At 41.9% G+C, this 27,396-nt stretch overlaps 1 protein-coding gene across 1 annotated transcript; it reads right to left on the reverse strand.

Moving 5' to 3' along the window:
- Positions 1–527: 527 nt before the first annotated feature.
- On the reverse strand, positions 528–27,152 carry NARS1 (asparaginyl-tRNA synthetase 1). The gene is made up of 15 exons (XM_077816702.1): positions 26,997–27,152; positions 22,054–22,136; positions 21,699–21,764; positions 21,489–21,581; positions 20,735–20,824; positions 19,197–19,275; positions 18,236–18,306; positions 16,340–16,426; positions 13,289–13,510; positions 12,917–13,116; positions 10,069–10,204; positions 6,952–7,065; positions 4,103–4,234; positions 2,854–2,985; positions 528–2,125 (listed from the first exon to the last, which is right to left on the reverse strand). Exons 1-15 carry the CDS (start codon positions 27,124–27,126, stop codon positions 1,994–1,996), a joined length of 1,767 nt encoding a protein of 588 aa, XP_077672828.1. The 5' UTR covers positions 27,127–27,152; the 3' UTR covers positions 528–1,993.
- Positions 27,153–27,396: the final 244 nt, after the last annotated feature.

Raw genomic sequence — 27,396 nt, forward strand, 5'->3', positions numbered from 1 at the left:
AATGCCTGTGTGGACACACTCATTCAGAAGTAACCTTAGTTCACTTTAGCCTTAAATGCCTTCAAAGGGTACATCTACATGGGGATAAAGGCCCTGCAGCTTAGCCGCAGCTGTCCCGGGTCAGCTGACTCAGGCTTGCAGGGCTAAAAATTGTTGTGACAGGAGCCCAAGCTCTGGGAGCCTGTGAGCGTCGAGGATCCCAGAGCTCAGGCTCCAACCCAAGCTCAAATGTCTACACAGCCATTTTTTAGCCCCGGAACCAGTGGGCTGTGAACCTGAGTCAGCTGACCTGGGCCAGCTGCAGACTTTTGATTAAGCTAAAGCAATAATGCCGTTTTACTTCTGAGCAAGAGCAGTAGGTTTAATGCACTTTAATTAATGTGCTTTCAGTTCACACCAGTAGTTAATTCAGTTCAACTTTCTTGAGTCTTCTCCTGTAGACATGTCCTTTGACAGGGTGGAATACGTTGAGAAAAAAAGAACAAGTACAAAAAGGGGACAGTCCAAAAGTTATTACCCTGAACACATTTTTGTATGTTATGCTAAATTTATTGACTAGCAGATTGAACTGATTTGTGTGTGCAACATGCAAAATTCTAAAAGGAAAAACAAAGTTTTGCTACAGAAATGTGAAGTTTAACAATTTACAAATACAGTGTAGATGAAAAGTCCAGACTAGGTCCCAAGGCAGGTATCAAAGTAGGTCTCAAATAATCCACCTACTATTTGTTCCAGTAAAATTTATCTAATTTATGATTAAAATGCATTCTGACAGCTCAAAACACTTAATAATTAAGTAACATTTGATTACAATCATTGAGGGAATCCATAGAGGAGAAGCAGAAACAGTACACTAAGCCCATTACCCAAACTTTAGTCAGTATAGAGCCATCTGGGAGACAAGACATTACTGACCTATGAAAATATGCTCCTTAGATTAAAATACTCTTAAAGAGGACACTAATCCAAATCATATAATGCTGAAATTAAACTATTTCAGTTTCAAAGTTATCAAATTGTATCAGTGTCTTTAAAATTCAGTTTTCTTATGTGTCAAACAGTGACCAACCGATTAAGGGAACTCAAACATGTAGGTGTACAGGAGAAGCCAGACACAACATTCTAAGAATACATCCACCTCATTCTATCTCAGCATGTAGGCTGTACAACAGCTGATCCCGGTAAAGGGCCCAGTTCTGCAAGGTGTAGACCACTGATCTCTGGCAGACATCAAAAGCAGAGAAGGGTGCTCTGCACCTTGCAAAACTGAAGCCATCATTTCCAAATTAATGAACTCTGTCAAAAGAAAGCAGAACTTTTTGTGTGAGGATGATGCGCGCAATCCTACACTCCTACTGACTGCAGTGAGTTTTGTTTGGGTAAGTGAAGGATTGGGCTCAAAATGTTCTAAGATCGTATTTCTAACAGTTTACACAATTCCATCTTTATAAACTTCTGCTGCACACTCTCATATTAATACACAATAGTATTTGTAACTTTAAATGATCTGCCTTTTAATTTAACCAAAACACTCCCCAAACCGCAGACAGAACATAAACTAAGTTTCTTTTAAAAGAAACTCAAATGCCCCAATGTTTTAAGATACATATAGGTTGAATGTTAAAGTCACAGGAGAAATAATTGTTGCATGCTAAGTACTGTACACTGCATGTTTCAAATGTCAATCTAATATGAAAACTATGCTGTGAGCTAAAAGCTGCAATGCCCCAACCAGATTTTTAAAATGACAAAACAGCAATTTTTCTGCAGATTTTTTTTTAAAGTGATGTTACCTTCCAAATAAGCAGAATTTTACCTGCTACATTAGATAGTTGTTTTAGTAAAACTACTTCTTTATGGCTCAAGCAACAAGGAGGAATAGCTCTTGCCTTTAGACGGACTGTAGGATGACAGTGTACTGTTTTTCCCCCCCTCACATGTAGGATTTTAGAAGTTGCTTTGATTTTCTGTTGAATTTCTCCTGAGGAAGTGGTTAAGGTTTGCAGCGCTGGACGAAGCGTGGGTACAGACATACATCACGGATGTGATGCCTGTTCAGGATCCATGTTAAGAAGCGTTCTAAGCCCAAGCCGTACCCACCATGAGGACATGTGCCATATTTACGCTATGGAACAAAATGCAAAGAGGAAATATTTTAAAAAATGCATCAACCTGTTGTTACTCATCTACACGGGGATAAATATCACACTCGGGGGCTCATATCCTGAACGATAAATGGGGAAACTAAAATGGGCTCATCCCATTGAATGAGTGGGAGTCTGATTCCTGATATTTATTATCCGGAAAAGAAAGGAGTGGGAAAGAGGAAGGTGAAAGACAACTCTTTACACTACACTTCCCCCCCCTCCCCCCGCCCTTTTGTCCTTCTCCACCCCATTCCCCTCCCACCGCAACCTCTGCTGATGGACTGTTCATTTTCCAATAGACTAAATTACTCTTCTGTCCACTGACTGCAAAAATATTTTATACTTGGAAGCTGCCAAGGGGAACTACTGCCTTTCAAACAGGCAAAGCAGGGGCAGAAGACTTTCCAAGGGAATTGCACTCACATGCCCAGCCATTTCCAGGCTGCACTGGAGCCTCTAAGCAGGTAGCTCTAATAGACGCTTTATGCACTTCAGCAAGCAAAAGCAATTTCAGTAGCCTAAAAACTACCTTGCCACAGGTAGCAACCAGTTGCAAGATGCAATGGGTCAAGTGGCCAAAAGGTAGAGAAGTCCTGATCCCTCTAAAATAAACGGTTCAGATTAATTTTTACTATCATTTTAGCATGATCTGAAAAAGCCACACCTTCTGTATTTGACATGCAGGGAGTAAAATCTATTCACGTACCTGATCTGTATACCAGTAGTAAGGTGTTGGGTCAATACCTTCCCGCTTATAACCCTCTAGTAGCTCATCACTGTCCCAGATACGCATTGAGCCTCCAACTATCTCACCAACACTGGGCATCAATACATCAACCTAAAACAGACAAGACAGGAGGTCACAAACTATTACATATAAGCTACTTGAAAAGTGTGTGGGGGGGGGGGCAACCCCCCAAAAAATCATAGGCTTAAAAGGTTAGCATGATAGCACTTCTCAGGCACATTCTAAGGAGGATGGCAAGTCCTATTAGCCTCATTTTACAGGAGGGGAATTTGAGCAGAAAGGCTGATTGACTTATCCAAGTACATAAGAATGGCCCTACTGGGTCAGATCAACTGTCCATCTAGCGCACTATCCTGTCTCAGACAGTGGCCAGTGCTAGAAGCTTCAGAGGGAATGAACAAAACGTGACAATTTTGAGTGACCATCTCCAGTCACACTACCTCCAACTGTCAGAAGCTGGGGTTTAGGGACACGTGGAGCATGGGGTTGTGTCCCTGACCATCTTTGCAAACAGCCATTGATGGATCTATTGTCCATGAAGTTCTCTCATTCTTTTCTGAACCCAGTGATGCTTTTGGCCTCCACAGCATCCCATGGCAACCCGTTCCAGAGGATGACTGTGCGTTGTGTAAAGAAGCACCTTCTTCTCTTTGTTTTAAACCTGCTGCCTATTATTTTCATCGGGTGACCCCTAGTTTTTGTGTTATGTGAAGGGATAAATAACACTCCCATATTCACTTTCTCCCCACCATTCATGATTTTATAGACCTCTATCATATCCCCCCTTAGTTATCTCTTTTCCGAGCTGAGCAAGTCCCTGTCTTTTTAATCTTTCCTCATACACAGCTAAGAATAGCACCCAGCTCTCCTGACTTCTGGTCCTGTGCTTTAACCGTAAGACTGTTCTTTTCCTCCCACTATTAGACTGAATACTATCTTTATATAGTGTGTGTGATCAGACTAAACGAAAGCCCTAGTCAACTGCTGACATTTATTATTTTCAAGGCAGGTATACAGTTACTTCAATATTTCTTTTTTTAAGGCAAACAAGCCATGCACAGACACATGCAAAAATATTATTTCACTGAAAGCTATCCCACTTGACTCTCCCACCCTGTCATTTATTATATTTTTATGTGCATTCACACACACAAGCACCCTCCCGATCCCAGAAAGAAACTAAGGATACTGTGTGATACAAACTGACAGATTCAGTAAGCCTGGAATCCTCAGGACAACGCTGCATGTAGAAGGATTTTATCTCTGCAGGAAATCGACACAGCAAGATTGGTTCATTAATGGTGTCTGTCATCAGTCTCTCAGGAGCTTCTGGGATATCCTGAGGTTAAACAAGATTTTATTAACATTTATGGCCAGACACTGCTTGAGTTCAGCGCTAGGCTTTTCTCCCAGGCATAAAGAACACAGTATAACAACACAGACATGAGGAAGGCTTTGGGCAGGGGTTGTGGGGGGAAGCAATTTTAATCAAACTCCAAGATGTTAAATCAGGAAAAAATTATTTTGCATCAGAACATTCACTACATATCAGAGGATAACAGCTAAGACACTAGGAAAAACTAAGCCAGTCCCAGACTGGAAACTGAGAAGAATGTGGAGTTCTTTCCGATGATCAGTTACTGTTACACAGAAGCTAGTTTTATCTGGCCCTGAAACCCAGGTGTGCTACATATTCCATGGGCATTAGGTCTCACTGCTAAGAACTGTTTAAGCACTTCCTTTGATCTATATATTGCATATATGAATATCTTGAATGACCAGTTAAAGACCAATTATATGTACCACTACATCAAAACCCTCCTAAGTTTGAAGTTACTAAGGAATGTTGAAGGACACCTAGCAATATACACTCCAGAAGTAGTTGCTTTTTTTAAAAATCAATTCAGCAGTTTTACTATTAATAATAAATACAGGCACAGTTTAATACTAGTTAGATTGCTAGTATTTTCTGCCTTTGCTATAAGTAACTTTATTTAATAATCATTAAGTATCATACAGTCAAATCTATGGTAACATATGTTTCACATGATCTAACATAAATGCAACTACAATGAAATATCCCTTTTTTGTAGTATTTCATCTATTTTATACAGCATGGGTTCTCAACTCCATCAAAATCAAAGCTCAGCTTAAACTCACCCAGACTGGAATTCCACCTTTTATGACCATTCTCTAAATGGTTGCCTTTGATTGCAATAAGTGGTGCAGGATGGAAAGAAACTAAGGGCACATCTACACTACAAACTTAAGTCAACCTATGTTAGGTTAGCTGCAGTGTTTCATGTCCACACTGCCCTCCTGCCAGTGGTTCACATCCTCCCCAGCAGTGCTTCCACCAACTTAAGAGCACTCACCTAGCTGGGAACCGGGAGCCCCCCCACTCGCCCTGGGGTGACAGCCCAAGCGGTGTGCCAGACACGGGGTTCATAGCAGAAAGCCTAAAACAGCCTCTCATCAATTTCATGGCTCCAGCACCGCATCACCCTAACTAACTGACATAAGCCCGATGCCTTTCATGGAGGGGGAATTATGTCGGTGTAGTAGGGCTCTTACAGCGGAATCAAGGCCGTAGCGTAGACCGACATAATTAGGTCGACGTAAACTACCTTATGTTCACCTAACTCTGTAGTGTAAACCAGGTCTAATTCCAACAGATACAAGCAATGCTTCTTCAATTAATGACAAATGTAACAACCGTGTGTGGGTCAATGTTCACTTCCATTGTTGCCTGTGATTTAAATACACGTAGAAGTTATATTAGAAATCTAAAATATAACATGATTTCCCTCTCAATTCTAGGTTAAGGCAGGCACTGACAGCACCAAAGACATGACAATTCCAACCAGAGGCAGCTTTAGCCTTATTTGCGATGAATAAAGAATGCCACATTGTGTGGCAAAACGTAAAGATAAACCAGACACTAGAAACTCAGGGCCAGATGCTGAAAAGGGATGGAGCACCTGGGGCTTTCACTGATTGCACCAGGAGCTGCAGACGCACAGCCCCTCTGAGGATTTAGACTATGTCAAGGTCACAAAAGTGTAATTTTGTTTCCCTTGCTGTGCACAGAAAAGGGTGCCAAGGGCTCTAAATCCAGAGAGGAGTCGGGCAGAGGGAGAAAAAATACCCCACAACTAAAAGCACAGGTACTATACAGTTTGGAAGTTAAAAGAAAACAAGAAGAAGGAGGTTGGACCTTTTCACCAAAAGTTCTCTACTTTTTGATTAAAAACTTTTGGGACCAAAATAACAAAACTTTCCTGATCCAAATTTCTTGGTTTTTTGACTGAAATAATACAAATTTGACCACTTTTTTTTTAAAAAGCAAAATACAATGTATCCAATTTTTTAACCTACATTTTAAATTTTTCTTCCTCAGTGTACCCTAAATACAAATTTTTGACCAAAACATTTTATTCAAATTTCTCAATTTTCTAAAACATTTTTGACCAAAAGTTTTAATCTTAAATAATGTGTTTTTGCCATTTTTATTTTATTTTATTTTATTTTTTTTTACCCACAAGGCAGGCTCCCTTCCAACCCAGTGGCATCCGGTCCTTCTACTTATCCTGCACTACCAGGAGTGTAGTACACAGCAATGGGAGGAAAATGTTAGCACAACACATGAGGGAATGCCAGGCAGAGGGGATGTGTGTCTGCATTTGGTTTCCTCCTCCACCCAAGACTCATGTGGATTTCCCTATGGATCCTCAGGCTCAGAGCATCTTAAAGGCCACATTCCCTCCACACATCTTCAAACCAGAGAATAGATTCTGAAACCTAGTATTCAGGAGGACAAAGACATTGACTTAAGGAAATCCTGGCTCCACTGATCAACATTACTCTTTAGACAGCTAGAAGACCAGGCCATATCAAAAAAAGAAGTCAGTAGGTACTTTATAAAATCACTGTTTGCATTTATTGCATTATGATCCAGTCACAAAATTTAGAAAGAAACCACAAGTATGTTAAATTTTCAGAGTTGAGCTCCAATCTCTTAATATATCAAAAGAATAGAGGGTAAAAGGGTCTTACTTCTCCGAATTCATAGTAAGTGCCATCTTCCTTCTTCACATCGTGTTCCTTTAGCCATGTAATGGCATCTGTATAGTTCATTCGTTTGAAAGGGCGTTTTGGGGGCTGGAAGTTCTGCAATGTAAGATTAGATACACATGAAAACATTAGTGTTGTTTGAAAGGTCATTTCCTTTTAGCAGTGCAGTTAGAGTTAGGAAAGTAGCCAGGTTTAATAAAAAAGCACCTTCCTACTCAGGAGATCTATTCCCTGTCTATGTTTAGAGTCTTATCTGCTCACTTTGGTGAACAACACAAGCTTACCTGTTAGCAGTGCACAGCCAGTAGGGCTTAAAAAGAGCAAGCCAGACTATTTTTTAGCTCATGCTTTAGACAAATTAGTAATAAAGATTCTTCCCCTGAAACAAACTAGAAAAGATGCTGTAGCCAGAATAAATACAGCTGGGCTTTCAGATCCAAGGAAGAGTTTGTGATGCTTAGAAAGAACTTTGAGACAGAGCAAATTTGACAAAGAATCCTTTGATAATAGAACCATGCTTTAAATTGTCTGAATATGGGAGGCAACAAACCAATTCTGGGCTAACATATAGTAAAGGTCAGGTTTCAGAGTAGCAGCCATGTTAGTCTGTATCCGCAAAAAGAAAAGGAGTACTTGTGGCACCTTAGAGACTAATATTTATTTGAGCATAAGCTTTCGTGAGCTACAGCTCACTTCATCGGATGCTGAAGTGAGCTGTAGCTCACGAAAGCTTATGCTCAAATAAATTTTAGTCTCTACGGTGCCACAAGTACTCCTTTTCTTTATATAGTAAATGTATGATTTCTCCATTCATTGTTTGAAACAACTCAAACCATGGAGGAATTGCTTTTTTTAAACTTACTTTAGTTGTTATTGATTTAATAAAGTGGATTGTTTAATTATTTTTTAAAATAATTGATTCACGCCTCCACTAGGTCTCCCTTACACCTCCCACCCAGAAGAGCTGTGCCAGTGAGGCTCCCTGTACAGCTCTTGGACCTTACCTGGATGGTGTGTGCACTAATGCAATGCAGTTGCCTCTATGGGAGACTTAGGTAAATATCTGGTGGTGTCTAGGGTGGTGAGTGAGTGTGTGCACACAGAGCATCTATCCCTCTCCACATGCAGCTTTCTGAACCCACAGAATGCTCTCTGCAGGAACCAGGATACAGTACCACTCTGGCCATTGGCCCCCTCTGTGCATGGATGCATTGGGTACATCAGCACCAGCTCCAAGGCATACTGCAGATAGCACTACTGGACACTATGACAAGAGAAAGTTTCCATCTGCTGGGATACAGGACTGGGTCAGAACTTGTACTTGCAGCAAGTTCAGACTTGCTACATTCACCTCTTTAAGGGAAGACCACACTCTCTGGCCTTTGCTGTATCTCACCTCCCCCAAACCCAGGTCCTGAGCAGAGACTAAATAAGTAGGAGGAAGGCAGTGCTTATCAGAACAAGCCAAGGAAACTGGAGATGCTCTGGTCTCTATACAACATGTATGAGTTGGCTAGTGACTGAGAGGAGACTGGCTGGCTATAAGAGGGAAATTAAGAAGACAATGAAGTAAGGTGGGTCATTGCAGACAGGATGAGGAGTATGAACCAGCTTTACTGAGCACTGTGTCTCCGCTTAGAAACCGCACAAGTAACTGGCTAATATTGTCTGTTTCCTCATGCTTCCTGTCTGTCTGTCTCCAACCTGTATCTCGTCAGATATCTAGACTGGGGCAGAACAATCTTTTTGTTCTGTTTGTACAGTACCTAGCATAGTGGGGTTTTGGCTGTAACCAATTAGTTCAGGTTATCATCCATTTGTCACTGTATTATATGATGTTATGGTCAATTTATATGCCATTTCATATATAATCAATGTTTATAGATTTAATAGATTTAAATGGTAGGATTATAAAGAAGTATAGGATAGATAAGTATTTAGGAGTGACGAGTGTGTATTAGGTATAGAAGTAAAGCGTGGCTGGAAAGCAAGGCCTACAGGCTGAGACATATAAGATTTTAGCTTAGCCATACTAGGCCATAGCCTTAAGAACGCTTGACGTGAGTGGGTGACATAGGAATAACCCTGTGGCAGCAAGGTCGTAAGGTTACTGAATAAGATGTGCCAAGAGGTGATATTACGAAAAAATGGATTGTAATAGACAGCAATGTATTGTCCAAGACCGCGAAACACTTGACTGGAACATCTTTCAATGACTGTCCTGACCACAGAGTACATGGTATGCATAGATGCTAATGAGAATAAGAGGAACTAAGAACAACCTATGAAAAACAGGACATATTTATGGGGTGTGGAAGTACAGATAAGGAAAAGAGAGTTTGACATCTTCATGCATATGTGTTAGGTGTGGTGAGAATTACTCTATAAAAGAGGGTTCCATTGTTGGGTAAAAGTGGGAAGACCCAAGGGACGAGCCCACAGGAAGCCCCAGCAGGAACCATCCCTCTAGCAACGATCATCTATTGAGAAGTCCGCTCGACCCTAGAATATCCTTGAGGATGTGAGTGTGACTACAGTTATAATTACTGCATAGGTTTTTGTCAGATTTCTATATGCATGGGTAATTGTAACTTATTGCTTAATAAAACTTGTAGTACAGATAAGACTTTGTACTCTGTGGTCATTATCCTTGGACTTTGTGTGTTTCTAGAGTCTCCAAATTTGAGAAAAGCACCAGATGCAATTTCACTCTGGTGAGTCTGAAACTGTAGCAACCAGAGCTGAATGCATGGTGGTGTAATACATCATCAAATTCACTTTAAGCAAAATAAAAGGCTACCTGATGCATGAATGGGGCTCCTAGGCACTTCTGGAATTCAAACAGCTTATCCTGAGACTTTAAGATATAAACCACCACCACCCCTATCCGTGCATGATGTAGGTATCAGCCTTGCAGAGGCTGGACTCCTTTTGATGTCAATGTCTTACAAATGATCAGAGCTCACTACTGTGCTCTGTTCACCCCCTGTGCAAATATGCTGCCAAAGGAAGCTAGACTGAGGTTCTGAGGGACATTAAGTCATATTTCTTGCCAAACAGAAGTGAATATTCAGGACTGCTTGCCACACCACCACATACCGGGTTTAGGTCATATAGGAAGGTTGATACAGACGATTTCAGAACTCTATCCACTACATCACACACCAAATTCTCCAGACGGGTCAACAAGTCTTCAAAGGTCATAAAAGGACATTCAGCTTCAATGTGAGTATATCTGAAGAACAAGGTCACATCACTATTCGTCGTGAGAATGAAGACACTTCCCCCCCTTTCATCAGCCATGCAGAAGCAAGAGGACTTGAGTAATGAAGACAATCTCCCTATGAGAAGGGAGGATTTCATCTCAATTGCCATTTTGCCCCCTTCCTCCCTACACTTTTAACTTATAACTGGGGCTGTCGATTAATCACAGTTAACTCTCGTGATTAACTCAAAAAAATTAATCACGATAAATCGAGTTTTAATTGCACTGATAAGCAATAGAATACCAATTGAAATTTATTAAATATTTTGGATGTTTTTGTACATTTTCAAATATATTGATTTAAATTACAACACAGAATACAAAGCGTACAGTGCTCAGTTTATATTTATTTTTTATTACAAATATTTGCACTCTAAAAATGATAAAAGAAATAGTATTTTTCAATTCACCTCACACAAAGTACTGTAGTGCAATCTCTTTATCATGAAAGTGCAACTTACAAATGTAGATTTTGTTACATAACTGCACTCAAAACCAAAACAATGTAAAACTTTAGAACCTACAAGTCCACTCAGTCCTATTTCTTGTTCAGCCAATTGCAAAGAAACAAGTTTGTTCACATTTATGGGACATAACACTACCCGTTTCTTATTTACAATGTCACCAGAAAGCGAGAACAGGCATTTGCACGAGACTTTTGTAGCTGGAATTGCAAGGTATTTACATGCCAACAGTGTTCCGTGTAGTTTTTCCCACCCACATGCGGAATGAATTTTGTTATGTGCACCAATATGGAGGTGATGTGTGATCACCTCCATATTGGTGCACATAACAAAACTCATGTGGCAGGGAGGGGCCGAGAGGTTTGGAATGTGGGAGGAGGCTCAGAGCTGGAGCAGAGCATTGGGTGCAGGGGGTGAGGGCTCCAGCTGGGGGTGAAGGCTCTGGGGTGGGGCCAGGGAAGAGAGGCTCAGGGCTGGGGCAGGCTCTGGGATGGGGCTGGGGATGATGGGTTTGGGGTGCAGTGGGTCTCCCCGGGGCTACGGTGGGGAGCGAGGATCCCCCCTCTCTCTCTCCCTGCAGCAGCACCTGGATTTCAGGGACACGCCTCTCCCTCAGCTGCGGCAGGGCCAAGCGCCTGTCCCCCAGCCGCAGCAGGTACGGGCTGGGTTGGGGCTGGAGAAGGGGCACTACGGCAGGTCTGGGGCTTGAGGAGAGACATCTCTCTGCTGCAGCCCTGAGCACCTGAACGGTGCTTAATAGGCAGATGCGCGGCCACACAGCTTAGAGGGAACTTAGCATGCGAGATATGCTAAACACTCGTATGCCCCTTCATGCTTTTGTTACCATTCCAGAGGACATGCCTCCATGCTGATGATGCTCGTTAAAAAATGATGTGTTAATTAAAATTTATGACTGAACTCCTTTGGGGAGAATTGTATGTCCCCTGCTCTGTTTTACCCACATTCTGCCATATATTTCATGTTACAGAAGTCTCAGATGATGACCCAGCACATGTTCATTTTAAGAACACTTTCACTGCAGATTTGACAACACACAAAGAAGGTACCAATGTGAGATTTCTAAAGACAGCTACAGCACTTGACCCAAGGCGTAAGAATCTGAAATGCCTTCCAAAATCTGAGCAGGACGAGGTGTGGAGCATGCTTTCAGAAGTCTTAAAGAACAACTCTCTGATGCGGAAACTACAGAATGCAAAACACCAAAAAAGAAAATCAACCCGCTGCTGGTGGCATCTGATCAGATGATGAAAATGAACCTATATCAGTCTGCACTGCTTTGGCTTATCATCAAGCAGAACCAGTCAGTCATCGGCATGGACGCATGTCCTCTGGAATGGTGGTTGAGGCATGAAGGGACATATAAATCTTTAGAGCATTAGGCACGTAAATATCTTGTGACTCTGGCTACAACAGTGCCATGTGAACACCTGTTCTCACTTTCAGGTGACAATGTAAACAAGAAGCAGGCAGTATTATCTCCTGTAAATGTAAACAAACTTGTTTGTCAAGTGACTGGCTGAACAAGAAGTAGGACTGAGTGGACTTGTAGGCACTATAGTTTTACATTGTTTTCTTTTTGAATGCAGGGGTTTTTTTTGTTTTGTTTGTTTGTTTGTTTTTACACACAATTCTACATTTGTAAATTCAACTTTCATGATAAAAAGATTGCACTACAGTACTTGCAATGAGCAAATTGAAAATTATCATCTTTTGTTTTTTACAGTATAAATATCTGTAATCAAAAATAAATATAAACTGAGCACTATACACTTTGTATTCTGTGTTGTAACTGAAATCAGTATATTTGTAAATGTAGAAAACATCCACAAATATTTAAATAAGTGGTATTTTATCATTTAACAGTGCAATTGTGATTATTTTTTAATTGCTTGACAGCCCTACTTATAACCTTATTCCCTTCACAAGTTACACAATGGCATCCACAGCATATTCCAACAACAGAAGCTCAATAAAAGACATTCTCCACCTGGACAAATTGGAGAAGAGGAGTGAAAGTCTCCTCTAATGCTCTGCCTCTACCTTGGGAATAGGACATTTCCAAAGTAGCTTTGGTCAGCCCCTTGCATATTAACATAATGCTCTACCTTCCTTTTCGCAGAGTCCTATTGTTCCTGACTGATTGCTGCTCCCTTGCTCTCTAAACACATGCATACTTATACTACAACTATTCCCATACTCTGCCAGGTGTCTGCGCGTCCTGGACTGCTCAGCTCTGTACGACTGGGCGATACAAAACGTGTCTCCTAATGCAGGGATGCAGGTCTCCAGGTACAGCTGGGATGACTGTGTCAAGTATGCCTCTTCGCCAAAATAATCCAGTTTGAATAGCGTGGAGCCTCCTTCAACCTGTGTTTGGACTAGTGTCGGTGGAGTGATCTGTTAAATAAAACCTCGTTACTAAGTTAAGAATTATGTCTATAAAACCAGTCAGAAAGTGGTCTCCTAATTGACAAGTAATTTTTGTGTAATTCACTTCAATATCAAAGTCTATACAGTATATCTGAAAGCTTCACTGAGGCTCTGAAGAAGGAAAGAAAGCTATACTTACTTCGTAATATCCATTGTCAAAGAAGTGATCCCTGAAGCACTGTATGACCATGGAGCGCACCTTGAAGATTTTGGACATATTCTCTCCTCGGATCATCATATACCTGTTGTTAAGCTGCACATCAACATCCGATTCCTCATTGATCAGGTTATCAGCCCCTCCAGCTGGAGCCAGACCAATCAGCTCCCAATAGTCACAGCTCAACTCATGGCCTCCTGGAGCCTATGGGTTTTATAAGAAACAACATACATATTAGAAGTTTGGTACTGTCACCTAAAAATGGTAACTTGATAATCTAACTTACTCCGTTGCTAAGAGCTCTGTTTTGGCCCTAGATGTTCAAGGCCTACTGAGAAAGGCAATGCTTTTAAATTGCCATTTTTTGTAATTCAACAATGCCACCTTTAGACAAATGATTTGCAACCCAAGACTGGGTTGAGATCCACTGATTTAACTACAGTGGCATTATGTGCTACTGCTGATTAATAAAAAGTTACTCAGCGTAAAAGATTTTCATCATCAGAACTTGCATGGTCTGAGGTATCTTGTCAATGTTCCCAAATGACAGCTACTCTTGTGAAAACAGTGAAAAATCCCTCCTTCTCTCCCCACTCCCATGAAAATACCCACATTTGGGAGGCGGTGTACAAGTTAACCCTTGATAGGAATCTAAGGCATTCTGACCTTTGTATATTTTTGTCCCGTCTCCTCCTGCTGAAGGATACATGTAACTCTCACTAAAGTCAATGGGAGTTGACCATATGATGGTGGAAGGACCACCATATATAGACTATGGAGGAATTTCATCCCAGGGCTTGCATGGGACGTGGGGGCTTTTCTGAGCTTTCTGCATTGCGTTGAATTTCACGCCCATATGAAAGCAGAAAACACTCCCATTACTAATTTTAGCTAACTGCTGAAAAAGGAAACAACAAATTGTCCATTTTGGAGTTTAAGTAGCGTATGCTATAATGTCATAATCCCAAACATTATACCATTTGCTAAGGCAAAAATTTCATTTTCTGATTCTATCTGGCTTTCGCTGTCCAAAATGACAGAGACAATAATGTAATAATGAGCTAATGAATATAAATAGTAAACAAAAAGTACAAAAAATAGTTAGAAGTTAGAGTTTAATATTCTCAGGTATTATTACTAACAAAGGGAAGGATATTATTGTGCTTTTAAAATAAGTTATTTCTGACCTGATAATATAATTTTAACTTGATACTAGCAGCTATAAGCTCCAATACAATTGGGATTGGGTTCTTTAGACAAGTTCTCTTATGGATGCAGTCTGTCATCTCAGAGCAACAAGGAGGATTACAACCTGTTTTAAACACACGGTTCCAGCTAATAGGTTTCTAACTCTCTTTTGCCCACCAGTGTGGATACTGTCAGACAGCATGCTGTAGCCCAGGTTTTTAAAAACACAAGTCTAACACTGTTGGGCCATGTTCACACACTGGCTGGCAAGTGCATTTTGGAAATAGGTTTGCTGAACTGTATTCAAACATGGCTCCTAAACTCAGTGAAACAGAGATTAGATAGTCCAGATTGTGACTTGTTTGGCCCTATTTCCTTTTTCCCCTTTTCCAAACTTTCTAGACTCAATAAAATGTACACAAGTGTTTGTGCAGAAGTAAATACATTTTCACTGTATGATGAAATTTCTGAATAAATTAACACCTTTCTAACAAAACCCAGATGTAACTATTCTCCAGGAAGGGCCCACAACATAATTGAAAGTCTCACTGTAGACTGTGCCATAGTTATGGGAACTCAGTGAATCAGAGGGCAGAACCCAGAAAACTGAGTATCAGTGGGGTTGCTGGGAGTGTAAATTAGGCAGAATTTGTCCCATTCTTTCTTAACATTAGTGGTTAGTTGAACAGCCTAATCTTCTTCAAAGTTGGCTCTTTAATAGCTACTTAGAGCACTATCAGAATAGCCTTTTCTTTTGTTTTTCATTCTCTGAATTTCTCCTCCAGCAAATCCAACAAACATCAAGAAACTATATTCAAGCATTGGTTTACAATATGGATTTATATTTATTCTGCAGAAGACATTTTATAACTGAATTAGACTAAGTGCAACTGAGAAGATATTTGAAAACAAATGTCCTACTATTAATTCATTTTATGGGAGTTATATTTACTATACATTACAATATTTTAAGATATCCTGAAACTTTGGATCATCCTCATCCAGTTTATCTCCCCATAGGAACTCCCGGAAAATTTCCCAGCCCTAGCTTCAGTTTGAACTCCTTTTATGGGTATCCTTTATGAAGTTACTTATTGTAGAAATGGCCCTAGCTTCAGATGTGAAAGAATTCATAAGTGTTAATGGAATCGTTCCAATCTCAAATTTACATGATCAATTATAAGGCACTAAAGTATAAACACTTATGGTTTTTGGTCTACAACCTTATTGTATTTTTATACATTTCCAGCAGTTATAAATGATGCTGAAATCATCATTAAAGAACACAAACACAGTTAAAAGGCCAGTTTTCAGGCTACGTGGTTTTGTGTCCCCCTCAAATTTTTTTTTTAAAAGGCCAAATTAAAGTCTCCATGCTCCCACAGGTTATCTTGCATAGAGGGGAGCCTACAAGCACAAATCTCAGCTAGAGAGTAGAGTTGAGAAGCACCACATTACCACTAAAACAATTCTTTAAAAAAAAAAAATTCATCTTGCTTTTTAGGAAAACTAAAGCCATGTCTATATTTAGAGACAATACTCTACCATACTAGTACCCTAAGAAAATGCAATTTCAGCTAAAAGATAAAATAAAAATATTACCCAGTTAGAACGAACGCACGCAAGCACAAATCCATGCACACACACACACACACAGCCATATCATGCAGCCAATTTTTGAGCAGCAACCCCCATTGAAATCAATTAAGAAGTTCTTTCCCCCTGCTCCCTCCACCTTCCCTGCCCCTCCCAAAAAGGGCCATATTGTACCATCTGACTGAGCGATGGGTGGGTAGGGAGCGGTGGGGAAAAAAGCAAACTCACAGCCGCAACTAACTCCCTCACCTGCTTGCCTTCAGGAACAAGGTTTAATGTACCATACACCGCCACACTGCTCTCTGTAGAGAGGATCACTCCATTGTAACACTGGCACTATAGAAAAAGAGACAGACAAAGATATTTTAATTTACAGCTAGAGTACAAACTCTACAAGGGTCCAGAGATAAAGAAAGAAGGTTCATAATCCCATCGTTAACTCATTCTGTGAAAAAGAAAAACTCCAGTGGTATGAGTGAGAAAGAGAGACCCCTTAACCATACTATGGTTTAATTCATTAAACCTTTATGAAAAGTTTAAGTCAAGCTTTCAAGTGGGGCATATAAAAGAAATAACACTCGGTATTGATCGTTTCTCTTTTGCACTGCAGAACAAAACCATAGAATATCAGGGTTGGAAGGGACCTCAGGAGGTCATCTAGTCCAACCCCCGGCTCAAAGCAGGACCAATCCCCAATTAAATCATCCCAGCCAGGGCTTTGTCAAGCCTGACCTTAAAAACTTCTAAGGAAGGAGATTCTACCACCTCTCTAGGTAACACATTCCAGTGTTTCACCACCCTCCTAGTGAAAAAGTTTTTCCTAATATCCAACCTAAACCTCCCCCACTGCAACTTGAGACCATTACTCCTTGTCCTGTCATCTTCTACCACTGAGAATAGTCTAGAACCATCCTCTTTGGAACCACCTCTCAGGTAGTTGAAAGCAGCTATCAAATCCCCCCTCATTCTTCTCTTCTGCAGACTAAACAATCCCAGTTCCCTCAGCCTCTCCTCATAAGTCATGTGTTCCAGACCCCTAATCATTTTTGTTGCCCTTCGCTGGACTCTCTCCAATTTATCCACATCCTTCGTGTAGTGAGGGGCCCAAAACTGGACACAGTACTCCAGATGAGGCCTCACCAGTGTCGAATAGAGGGGAACGATCACGTCCCTCGATCTGCTGGCTATGCCCCTTATACATCCCAAAATGCCACTTGGCCTTCTTGGTAACAAGGGCACACCGTTGACTCATATCGAGCTTCTTGTCCACTGTCACCCCTAGGTCCTTTTCCGCAGAACTGCTGCCTAGCCATTCGGTCCCTAGTCTGTAGCGGTGCATTGGATTCTTCCGTCCTAAGTGCAGGACCCTGCACTTGTCCTTGTTGAACCTCATCAGATTTCTTTTGGCCCAATCCTCCAATTTGTCTAGGTCCCTCTGTATCCTATCCCTACCTGCCACCGTATCTATCACTCCTCCTAGTTTAGTATCATCCGCAAATTTGCTGAGAGTGCAATCCACACCATCCTCCAGATCATTTATGAAGATATTGAACAAAACCGGCCCCAGGACCGACCCTTGGGGCACTCCACTTGACACCGGCTGCCAACTAGATATGGAGCCATTGATCACTACCCGTTGAGCCCAACAATAGGAGCCAACTTTCTACCCACCTTATAGTGCATTCATCCAACCCATACTACTTTAACTTGCTGACAAGAATACTGTGGGAGACCGTGTCAAAAGCTTTGCTAAAGTCAAGAAACAATACATCCACTGCTTTCCCTTCATCCACAGAACCAGTAATCTCATCATAGAAGGCGATTAGATTAGTCAGGCATGAGCTTCCCTTGGTGAATCCATGCTGACTGTTCTGATCACTTTCCTCTCATGTAAGTGCTTCAGGATAGATTCCTTGAGGACCTGCTCCATGATTTTTCCAGGGACTGAAGTGAGGCTGACTGGCCTGTAGTTCCCAGGATCCTCCTTCTTCCCTTTTTTAAAGATTGGCACTACATTAGCCTTTTTCCAGTCATCAGGGACTTCCCCCGTTCGCCACGAGTTTTCAAAGATAATGGCCAATGGCTCTACAATCACAGCCGCCAATTCCTTTAGCACTCTCGGATGAATAAAACCCTGCAACTCACCAGTTCATCTGACAGGACACACTGCAGAAATCCTGTGCCATCCCTTAACACGAGGAACATCAAATTTTTTCCTAGTTAACAAAAACAAAAACCCAGACTCGTCAGACAAAACTATTACTTTATTCAGTTCAACAGGCCCACACCCAGCAAACGTTACCAAGGCAGTTTGTTTTCAGGGTTTGTCTGTTAAGGGTTGCTCATGATCACTAATAAATACCAGAACTACACATTAAACCATTTGTTGGATGATAAAACCCTTTCCACACAACTGTGTTTTTTACACCAAAAGATAATGAAAGATGAAGTCATATGTAGAGCCTAATCCTAGGAGGTGTTAGACATCCAAATCTGCCAGGTCAAAATCCTGGCTCCACTGAAGTTAACGGCAAAACTCCCATCGATATCAATAGGGTCAGGATTTTACTTCCAATAATTTGACAAGGAGTATTGGATGTTCTCAGGGCCAGGCCCTTTGGACTGGCCATACAGAGGTGCTATATACAGGTGCTGAATATAAAGGCCCAAATTACAGCTATTGTGTGGGAAATGATGTAGTCCCTCCCATCCACAACTAAAGAAAGCCCTCTTGTTCAAGTTTTTCCTTCTGGGAAGAAACAGATTGCACAGCATGCCATGCAATAGGAATTGCTGTTAAGACAGGACAGCCAGCATCACACCCCGATCCCCAGGTCACATCAAGTTCAATCCTTCTAGGATACCTGACAGAGGACATCTATGAAGCATTAGTGGATCCAGGATTAGGACGGACAGCTTTACCAGGTGCTACAGAAGCTGTTCATTTTTCACACATCTCCCAACTTTTCTAGCATGAGCAAGGTGAGCCAGAATGCGGCCTATTGTACTCTACACCTTGGATTACTACTACTTGTTCCTCCTCTTTGCATTGACTCAATTACTTTGAAGGAGTAGCTATTTACCTTGTCTACATTAAGCTGTTTACCTTGTCTACGTAACCGGTGGACCCAGCCAAAAACCTTCACTCGTTGGCCTCTGTGTGCCTCTAAAGCACGAATCTTCACCTGTAAAGCATGGATTAAAATAATAACAAACTGACATTTAGACAGTGCCTTTCATTTCCACAGCTTCATGGGCATACGGGATATGCCCCCAGAAACAGCTTCTTCTAACCATTGAAATGCACAGACATCCGTGGTAGAACACAACAGGGATTGAACAGCACCCATCAATACTGCACGACAGTTTAGGGCACCAAGGGAAGAATATTCTACCAAGTTAAAAATAGAAAGGCTTGTGTTCAAGCACCTCTGATGTCCTAACCAAATTTCATGTTAGGTTATTACATTCTGCTTAACAGTCCTACTTTGTCAGATAGCAAAGTGGGAACTTTAATGACCACAAGTGATCAGGAATTTGGTTTTACATCTTATTTGAATACAAGAACAGTCAGCACATGTAAAAGTTCGCCTCTCAGATATTACTTATACTTGAATATATACCAAATTGCCACATCAATCTGCGCAAAAGACCTTGAACATACAGCTTTCCTTCACCGGGAGGTCTGAAGAGCCTTTTCTGCACTAATTTTTAAAACTACTCAGCAAAATAGGAGTTCAGTTAGAAGTCAAAATGAGAGAGAGAGGATAATGAATTAGAATTTAGGTAACTGGCACTTTCTGATGCATTTTATTTTGGTACTGATTGAATCCCATTGCAAAGTCACTGTTGAGGCACTCATGTGGTCAGGCTGACTCTCCAACTGGCAGGCTGGTGTTGCTCTTCAGAGAGAGAGACTTATCTAGTTATCGGTTAACAGATTTTAAAGCCCCAGCCATCTGCAACTCGGAATTGTGTCAGTGCATTGGTCAGGGAAAGACAAGAGATTGACTTTGGTACAACTGTGCACACTGTTTGCTTATGTTGGAGTGGAAATCTCAAAGCAAAATTCTTTCACACATGCTGTAAGAAGTGTCTTCAAGATTGTGATCTGGCAGAATGTTTATGTTTTGCTTCCCAATTCCTCTCTGATTTAGACTTGCCAAACTTCACTGACTTCAGTGTCGCTGTACGAATGTAATTAAGTAGAACTTGGGCCTATACATATTGGATATTAATTCAGTATGTATGTTTTTCAAATCAGCAATATTTCCTCCATCATGGCAAAAGCTCTTCTGTTGGGGGCAGATTTTAAACAAGGGTCTTTTTAGCAATTAAAAAAACCAACAAAAACTTATTAGGCTGTTTCAAACAGAAGTACAGCCTGGCTCTTTTCCTTTGGTGCCTATGTACTGGGAGAATCCAAAATTAAAGTCAAGCAGGCTCAGCGAACTGTGAGGTGCATGAGGGAGATGAAACATATGAGGATATGCTAATGACCAGAGAGAATAAAATCTCAAGGAAAGAACAGTATCGTAGTCTTCAACAGCTGGTGATGATGCAGAGCACACCTCAGAATCATGCTGTTATAAATGTAAGTAAGAGATTATTACAGGGGCTTCTTATCCATTAGATTTCACTCACGCATTTAGGCTCTGGAAGACTGGGATCATTCTTGATGGTAATTTTCTTAGCTTCCTCCAGGTTCTTCTCTCGTCGCAAAATGTCTTCTGCCTAATTATAAGAAGTTTTTCCATAAATGACGTATTGGTCATGTCTTGGTGTTAACGATAACTACAATCAGGTTATTTATTCCAGTATCACTCTCCACGGACAGCAGTTCGGAACTGTAATGTACATCTCTAAAGATGAATGCTTACATACAATCTCAGCAATGCTACAATATGTCAAAAATCTGCCCTAAGATACATGGGTGCGATCCCCAGGACATGAAACACTTCCTAGAAGTGCTCTTAACCTGGTTTAGAGAAGGTTGGAGGAGTTTAGAGACATCCACATTCACATCCAAAATTTACAGAAACTCATCCCAGCCCTGACGCAGACCATTTGCTTGTCTTGATGAAGTGAAAACAAGTAACTAACATATACATTAAAATCAATGGGAGTCAAACCATATATCCAAGGATAGAATAGGGCCAATTACATTTAACTTTCTCTGCCCTTCTCTGGCGAAATTAAACTATCTGGGCACACAAGCAGTGGGCTTAAAGGCTGTAATTCTGACTAGTGCACTACTGATCACTTTGCCTGCTACAGCCTTCATCCACCGCTATAACAGCACACACAGGATTAGCATATGCCATTTTCAGGGGAACTAAGATGGATTTTTTTATTTTTAATTTCTAAATGAGCTGACTTGGCAGTATTCATAACTCACCTCTTTCTTCTCCCTAGCTTCATTCTTCATTTGTTCTCTCTGCCATGTTTTTTTGGCATTCTTCATTTGTGACTTAGAAATAGCATCCCATCTCTAGATGAATCCGGTGAGATATGGGGAGGAGGGGAAGAGAAAGAAGTTATTTGTGTCTTGAAAAATAGGAACCTTAATACCTCATTTAATTAGAAATATCCATTTAAATTACATCACCTCATTTTCTTTTTGCGAGTCCACATAAATAGTAGGAAATGGTTCCTTTCCCGCTGTCATCAAAGCCTTAAAGGGGAAAAAAAAAAAAAGTGCAAAGTCAGTTTTATCATAAGAATACTGAAGCCAGACTGTCAATGAGATAATATGGTGGACATTCTACGTTTACAAAACACATCAATGATGACCAGATGTAAAATATATATGATTTACGTTTAAAGAGAACAGCTGCTTAAAAATCCATTCAGATCAAATCTGGTCCACCACTAGTTTACAATATTTCCCTAAATAATTGGCTGTTTGTCCTGAATTGAAACAACATGACTTGAAATAGACTGTGTGTGTTTTCTGCAGATACCTTCAGAGCCGTTTTGAAAGGCTTCTTCTCTGTTCCATCGCCAGTAGAATCACAGCCCTCACGTTCAGAAACGTACATCTCTCCTGTAATATAGGAGCAGCATATACAGGTATTTTAAAGCAAGCACAAGACTTGGCAAGATTTTAAAAGGGATTGGATATTTATATAGCTATCAAGAATATTCAGCATCACTATAATTAATGAAGACATGTTTTTGGAGAGACATTAAGCCTCATGCTTCAGGTCTCACGAGAATCTCTGTTAGGGCATGTCTGCACTGCAATGTAAGTTCCCAGACCCTGGGTTTGTTAACCTAGAGCTTGAGTGTCAACACTCATTTGTGACCCCAGGTTAGGAACTGGTGAACCCTGGTTCCTACCTGGGGCTCCAGGGTCTTCACTGCATTAGGCAGGCCTGAGTCCAACTGCCCACATCTTCAGACTTCCTAGCACCCTCCCAAAATGTAGCAGCAACGGCCCTTTGTGTGTGATGCAGTGTGGGAAAACTTGACTGTCCATCAAACCACTGACAGAGGACAAAGAAAGTCAGCCTGTAGAATACTTTTGGAACAGCATCTACACTGCAAAGCAACAGGGCTTGAACCCTGGGTCCTGGCTTGACTCAGGCTCGGACCCTCCACACCTGTGGGGTCCTGGGACCAAGCCAAGGGTTAGTGCAATTTGTGTGTAGATGAAGGGGGGGGGGGGGCAAGGCTTGAGCTGTAGTTCAAACCCCCGGCTTACTCTGTAGTGTAGATATAGACTAGTAACCCCATCCTCCTATTGAGGTTTCTTACACCTTCCTCTGAAGCTTCTGATGCAGACCACTGTCAGAGACAGGATACTAGGCCAGACAGATCTTAGATCTGATCCAGCATGGCAATTCCTATGTTCTTATTAACTCAATAGTGGTGTCTTTGCAGAGTAACCAGCACATATGTAGTTAAGACTACAAGCAACTTAACACAGAGAGAGATTAATAAGATTGGTTTCAGAGTAACAGCCGTGTTAGTCTGTATTCGCAAAAAGAAAAGGAGTACTTGTGGCACCTTAGAGACTAACCAATTTATTTGAGCATAAGCTTTCGTGAGCTACAGCTCACTTCATCGGATGCATACCGTGGAAACTGCAGCAGACTTTATATATACACAGAGAATATGAAACAAGGATAGTGAGTTTGTGTGTGTGGTTTTTGGGAGGGGGGTGAGGGAACCTGGATTTGTGCAGGAAATGGCCCAACTTGATTATCATGCACATTGTGTAAAGAGTTGTCACTTTGGATGGGCTATCACCAGCAGGAGAGTGAATTTGTGTGGGGGGGTGAGAAAACCTCGATTTGTGCTGGAAATGGCCCAACCTGATGATCACTTTAGATAAGCTATTACCAGCAGGACAGTGGGGTGGGAGGAGGTATTGTTTCATATTCTCTGTGTATATATAAAGTCTGCTGCAGTTTCCACGGTATGCATCCGATGAAGTGAGCTGTAGCTCACGAAAGCTCATGCTCAAATAAATTGGTTAGTCTCTAAGGTGCCACAAGTACTCCTTTTCTTTTTATTAATAAGATTGAGACTTTTCAGCTCAGAAAAGAGATGACTAAGGGGGGATATGATAGAGGTTCATAAAATCATGACTGGTGTGGAGAAAGTAAATAAGGAAGTGTTATTTACTCCTTTCCATAACACAAGAACTAGGGGTCACCAAATTAAATTAATAGGCAGCAGGTTTAAAACAAACAAAAGGAAGTATTCCTGTATCCAACGCATAGTCAACCTGTGGAACTCTTTGCCAGAGGATGTTTTGAAGGCCAAGATTATAACAAGGTTCAAAAAAGAACTAGATGGGCAGAGATGGTGTCTCTAGCCTGTATTTGCCGGAAGCTGAGAAGGGGCGACAAGGGATGCATCATTTGATGATTACTTGTTCTGTTCATTCCCTCTTGGGCACCTGGCATTGGTCACTGTTGGAAGACAGGATACTGGGCTAGATGGCCTTTGGCCTGACCTAGTATGGCAATTCTTAAATTCAAATAAAAAACAAATATTTAACATTTCTGTCTCTTCTGTGTTATTTTGAGAATTCCAGCTAGCAATGGACCAATACAGTTGTCAGGATTCTTTTTGTTCATAATATATTTTAAAAACTCCTTCTTGCCATAAATTTCTCCTTGTGTCCCCTGGCTTCCCTTATCAATTGTCTACAATTCCTAACTGCTGATTTATAGTCATTACTATTAACTTCCCCTTTATTCCATTTTATTTTATCTTATTTATTTATTTTACAGCTGCCTTCTCTTCCACTCTGAACCAGGTTGTTTTTTTAATCAACACAGCCTTCTTCCTCAGCTGTGGAACTGTGGCTTTTCAGGGCATCTACGAAAGTGTTCTGAAATGATTCCCAATTATCATTCACATTTTTCAATTAAATTATTCCTCCCAGCTGATTTGACTCATAATTGATTTCCGCTTTGTGAAATTGGCCCTATGAAAGCACCAAGTATATATATTACTTGTCTAGACTTTATTCTGCTTGCACATTATAAATGTGATCAAGTCACAATCACCTGTACCTAAGCTACCATTAACTTTTAGTTCTGTGATCAGTTCCTCTTTATCTATTAGAACAAGGTGTTAGGATATAGATATTCAGGCCTGTCTGCAAAGGCCTATACTCTAAGAATTTAGGTGTATTCTTATTACTTTAGCTAGTTATAGAGGTATAAAAGAAAGAATCAAAATCAATGTCTGCCGGTGTAAGGGCCTTCTCTTACTGTGACAGTCTGAGGCCTTGTTCTTAGGCTAAGGCCTCTGGCTAAGCAGCAGAGGCATCCATAAGCTGGTAAGCGAACGGTCACATCCTCATATTCCAAACTAGTCACATTGAAATAAGGTGCTATTCGGCTGTTAGGAATACAATCCTGTCCTGATAGTGCCTATCGCCTCCAGAGAAAGGGAAGTGCCTAGAAAATGTAAAAGGAAACTTAGTTTGATAGCATCCTGTCTGGCAAGAACTCACTTATCAATAGCTGGGATGTGAAATCCTCATTTCTGTGTTGTTCTATCACTGTGGTCTCCATTTTCCCTATTGTTTGTCAGTATAATCTCTGTCTGGTTCTGTGATTATTTCTTTGTCTGCTGTATAATTAATTTTGCTGGGTGTAAACTAATTAAGGTGTGGGATATAATTGGTTAAATAATCATGTTATAGTATATTAGGATTGGCTCGTTAAATTTCAGGAAAATGATTGGTTAAAGTACAGCTAAGCAGAACTCAAGTTTTACTATGTAGTCTGCAGTCACTCAGTAAGTGGGGGGAAAAATTGGAATCATGTTTTGCTAAAGGGGGAATGGGAACAGGGACACAGGTAAGGCTCTGTGGCGTCAGAGCTGGGAAGGGGGACACTAAGGAAGGAAACTGGAATCATGCTTGCTGGAAGTTCACCCCAATAAACATCAAAATTGTTTCCACCTTCTGGACTTCGGGTATTGTTGCTCTCTATTCATGCGAGAAGGAACAGGGAAGTATGCGGGTGAAGGAATAAGCCCCTAACACAAGGTCTAATATAGAATCCCCCCAGGTTGGCTTTGAGTTAAGAAATTGTCATCTATAACATTGAGAAATTCCACCGAAGTTTTAGCATAAGATAACCAGCATGTCACTCAAATCGAAGTCCCCTTTTTGTTTGTTTTAAAGGGGATGAATATTTAGTTTTTATTACAATAAAGCATTTGGGATACAGTGTGTCTTAAAACGTTGTAAAAAATTAACTGAGCATGTTTGGAGGACAAACTTTTTAGTTGCAATGATACAACAGTGACTCATACTTCCATAGGGGAAGTAATTGATCAAATTAAAAAAAACCAAACCAGCACTGAACTGCCTCATGGCAGCCAAGGAAAAAGACTGTCCATGCTGCCTATTGGAATTGATTTAATCCCTTACACATCACATACTGCCTTTCTGATGGTGTCTAGCACAGCTCCTTTCCTGCATCAGGACACTGATGGAGCTAGTGGGAAGACACACTAGGAAATGGGTGCAGCTCTCTCAACCCAGCACTGGTCAGTGCCCACTTCTTTAGCATACACAAGCCTCCAATAGCCCTGCCTCTTGCCCAGCAGCAGGCTGTAAAGGGACCTTTCAGCCACCTCATAAGAACTGCCACACTAGGTCAGTCCAATGGTCCATCTAACACATTACCCTGTCTTCTAACAGCTGACAGTGCCAGATGCTACAGAGGAAGTCAACAGTTCTGAGTGATCCATCCCCTGCCATCCAAACCCAGCTTCTGGCAGTCAGAGGTTTAGGGACAACCAGAGTACGGGGTTACATCCGTGCCCATCTTGGCTAATAGCCATTGATGTACTCATCCTCCATGAACTTCTCTTTAAAAAGAAAACACAAAACCAAAACCAGATTTACACTTTTGGCCTTCACATCATCCCCTGGCAACGAGTTCATCGTGTTGACTGTGCATTATGTGAAGAAATACTTCCTTGCCTTTGTTTTAAAGACTTTGGACTTAACTATCTCGATTAATTTTACATCATCTGCAAACTGCCACCTCACCCGTTATCCCTTCCCCCCGCCAGATCGCTAACGAATATGTGGACTAGGCAGCACCGGTCCCTGGCCGGGGAACCCCGCTACTGACCTCTCTCCAGGATGAAAACCGACCCTTTACTCCTACTCTTTGGTGGCCGTGTTTTCACCACTGACTGACCCACGAGGGGATTTGCCCTTTTGACGAGGGGCCTGGGCAGGCCAAGCACCTCCCCAGGCGAGGGATCAGAGCGCGCCTACCAGAACACCGACTCTAGAGCAACGTGTCCTTCGCGGCGCGGAGCTGCTCAGCCGGGCCGGGGGCGCCGGGCCGGGCCGGGCCGGGGGCGCCGGGCCGGGCCGGGGCCTCCCCGTGCTGCCCCACGCCCCGCGGGGACTCACCGAGGGCCAGCTCGCCCGCCTCCTGGATGAGCAGCGCGGACATGGCGGCAGCGGAGACTCCCCACGCGCCCGGCCCGGCAGCGGCTGGTGCAGCAGGCGGCTCCCCAGCGCTCCGGCGACCGGATTGCATCAGTCTGCGGCCGGGCCTCGCCTCGCCGCAGCCCCGCCCCGGCGCGGGAAGCTCATTGGCCCGGCAGCGGGGCCGGCCCGATAGGGCCCGGGTGCGCCGCGGCGGGATTGGTCGCTCGCTGCGGCTGCGGGGTTGGAGCCAGGGCTGCGCCCCTGCACTTGTCCCCGGCGCCGGGAGAGAGGCTCCTCCTTGCGGCTGAGCCAGGGGCCCGGTTTCCGCCTTGGAGGGACCTGTTGGGTGCCGGGAGGCGCGGTGCTTCAGCTGCTGGAA

Source organism: Eretmochelys imbricata, chromosome 5 (assembly GCF_965152235.1).
Source record: "Eretmochelys imbricata isolate rEreImb1 chromosome 5, rEreImb1.hap1, whole genome shotgun sequence".
NCBI lineage: Eukaryota > Metazoa > Chordata > Testudines > Cheloniidae > Eretmochelys > Eretmochelys imbricata.

Coding starts and splice junctions, on each gene's coding strand:
- NARS1 (XM_077816702.1), bottom strand. CDS start 27,126: ATGCAATCCGGTCGCCGGAGCGCTGGGGAGCCGCCTGCTGCACCAGCC. Junction 22,137..26,996: donor GGCGGGCGAGCTGGCCCTCG/GTGAGTCCCCGC, acceptor CCTATATTACAG/GAGAGATGTACGTTTCTGAA. Junction 7,066..10,068: donor TCCTATATGACCTAAACCCG/GTATGTGGTGGT, acceptor CTTACATTGCAG/AACTTCCAGCCCCCAAAACG.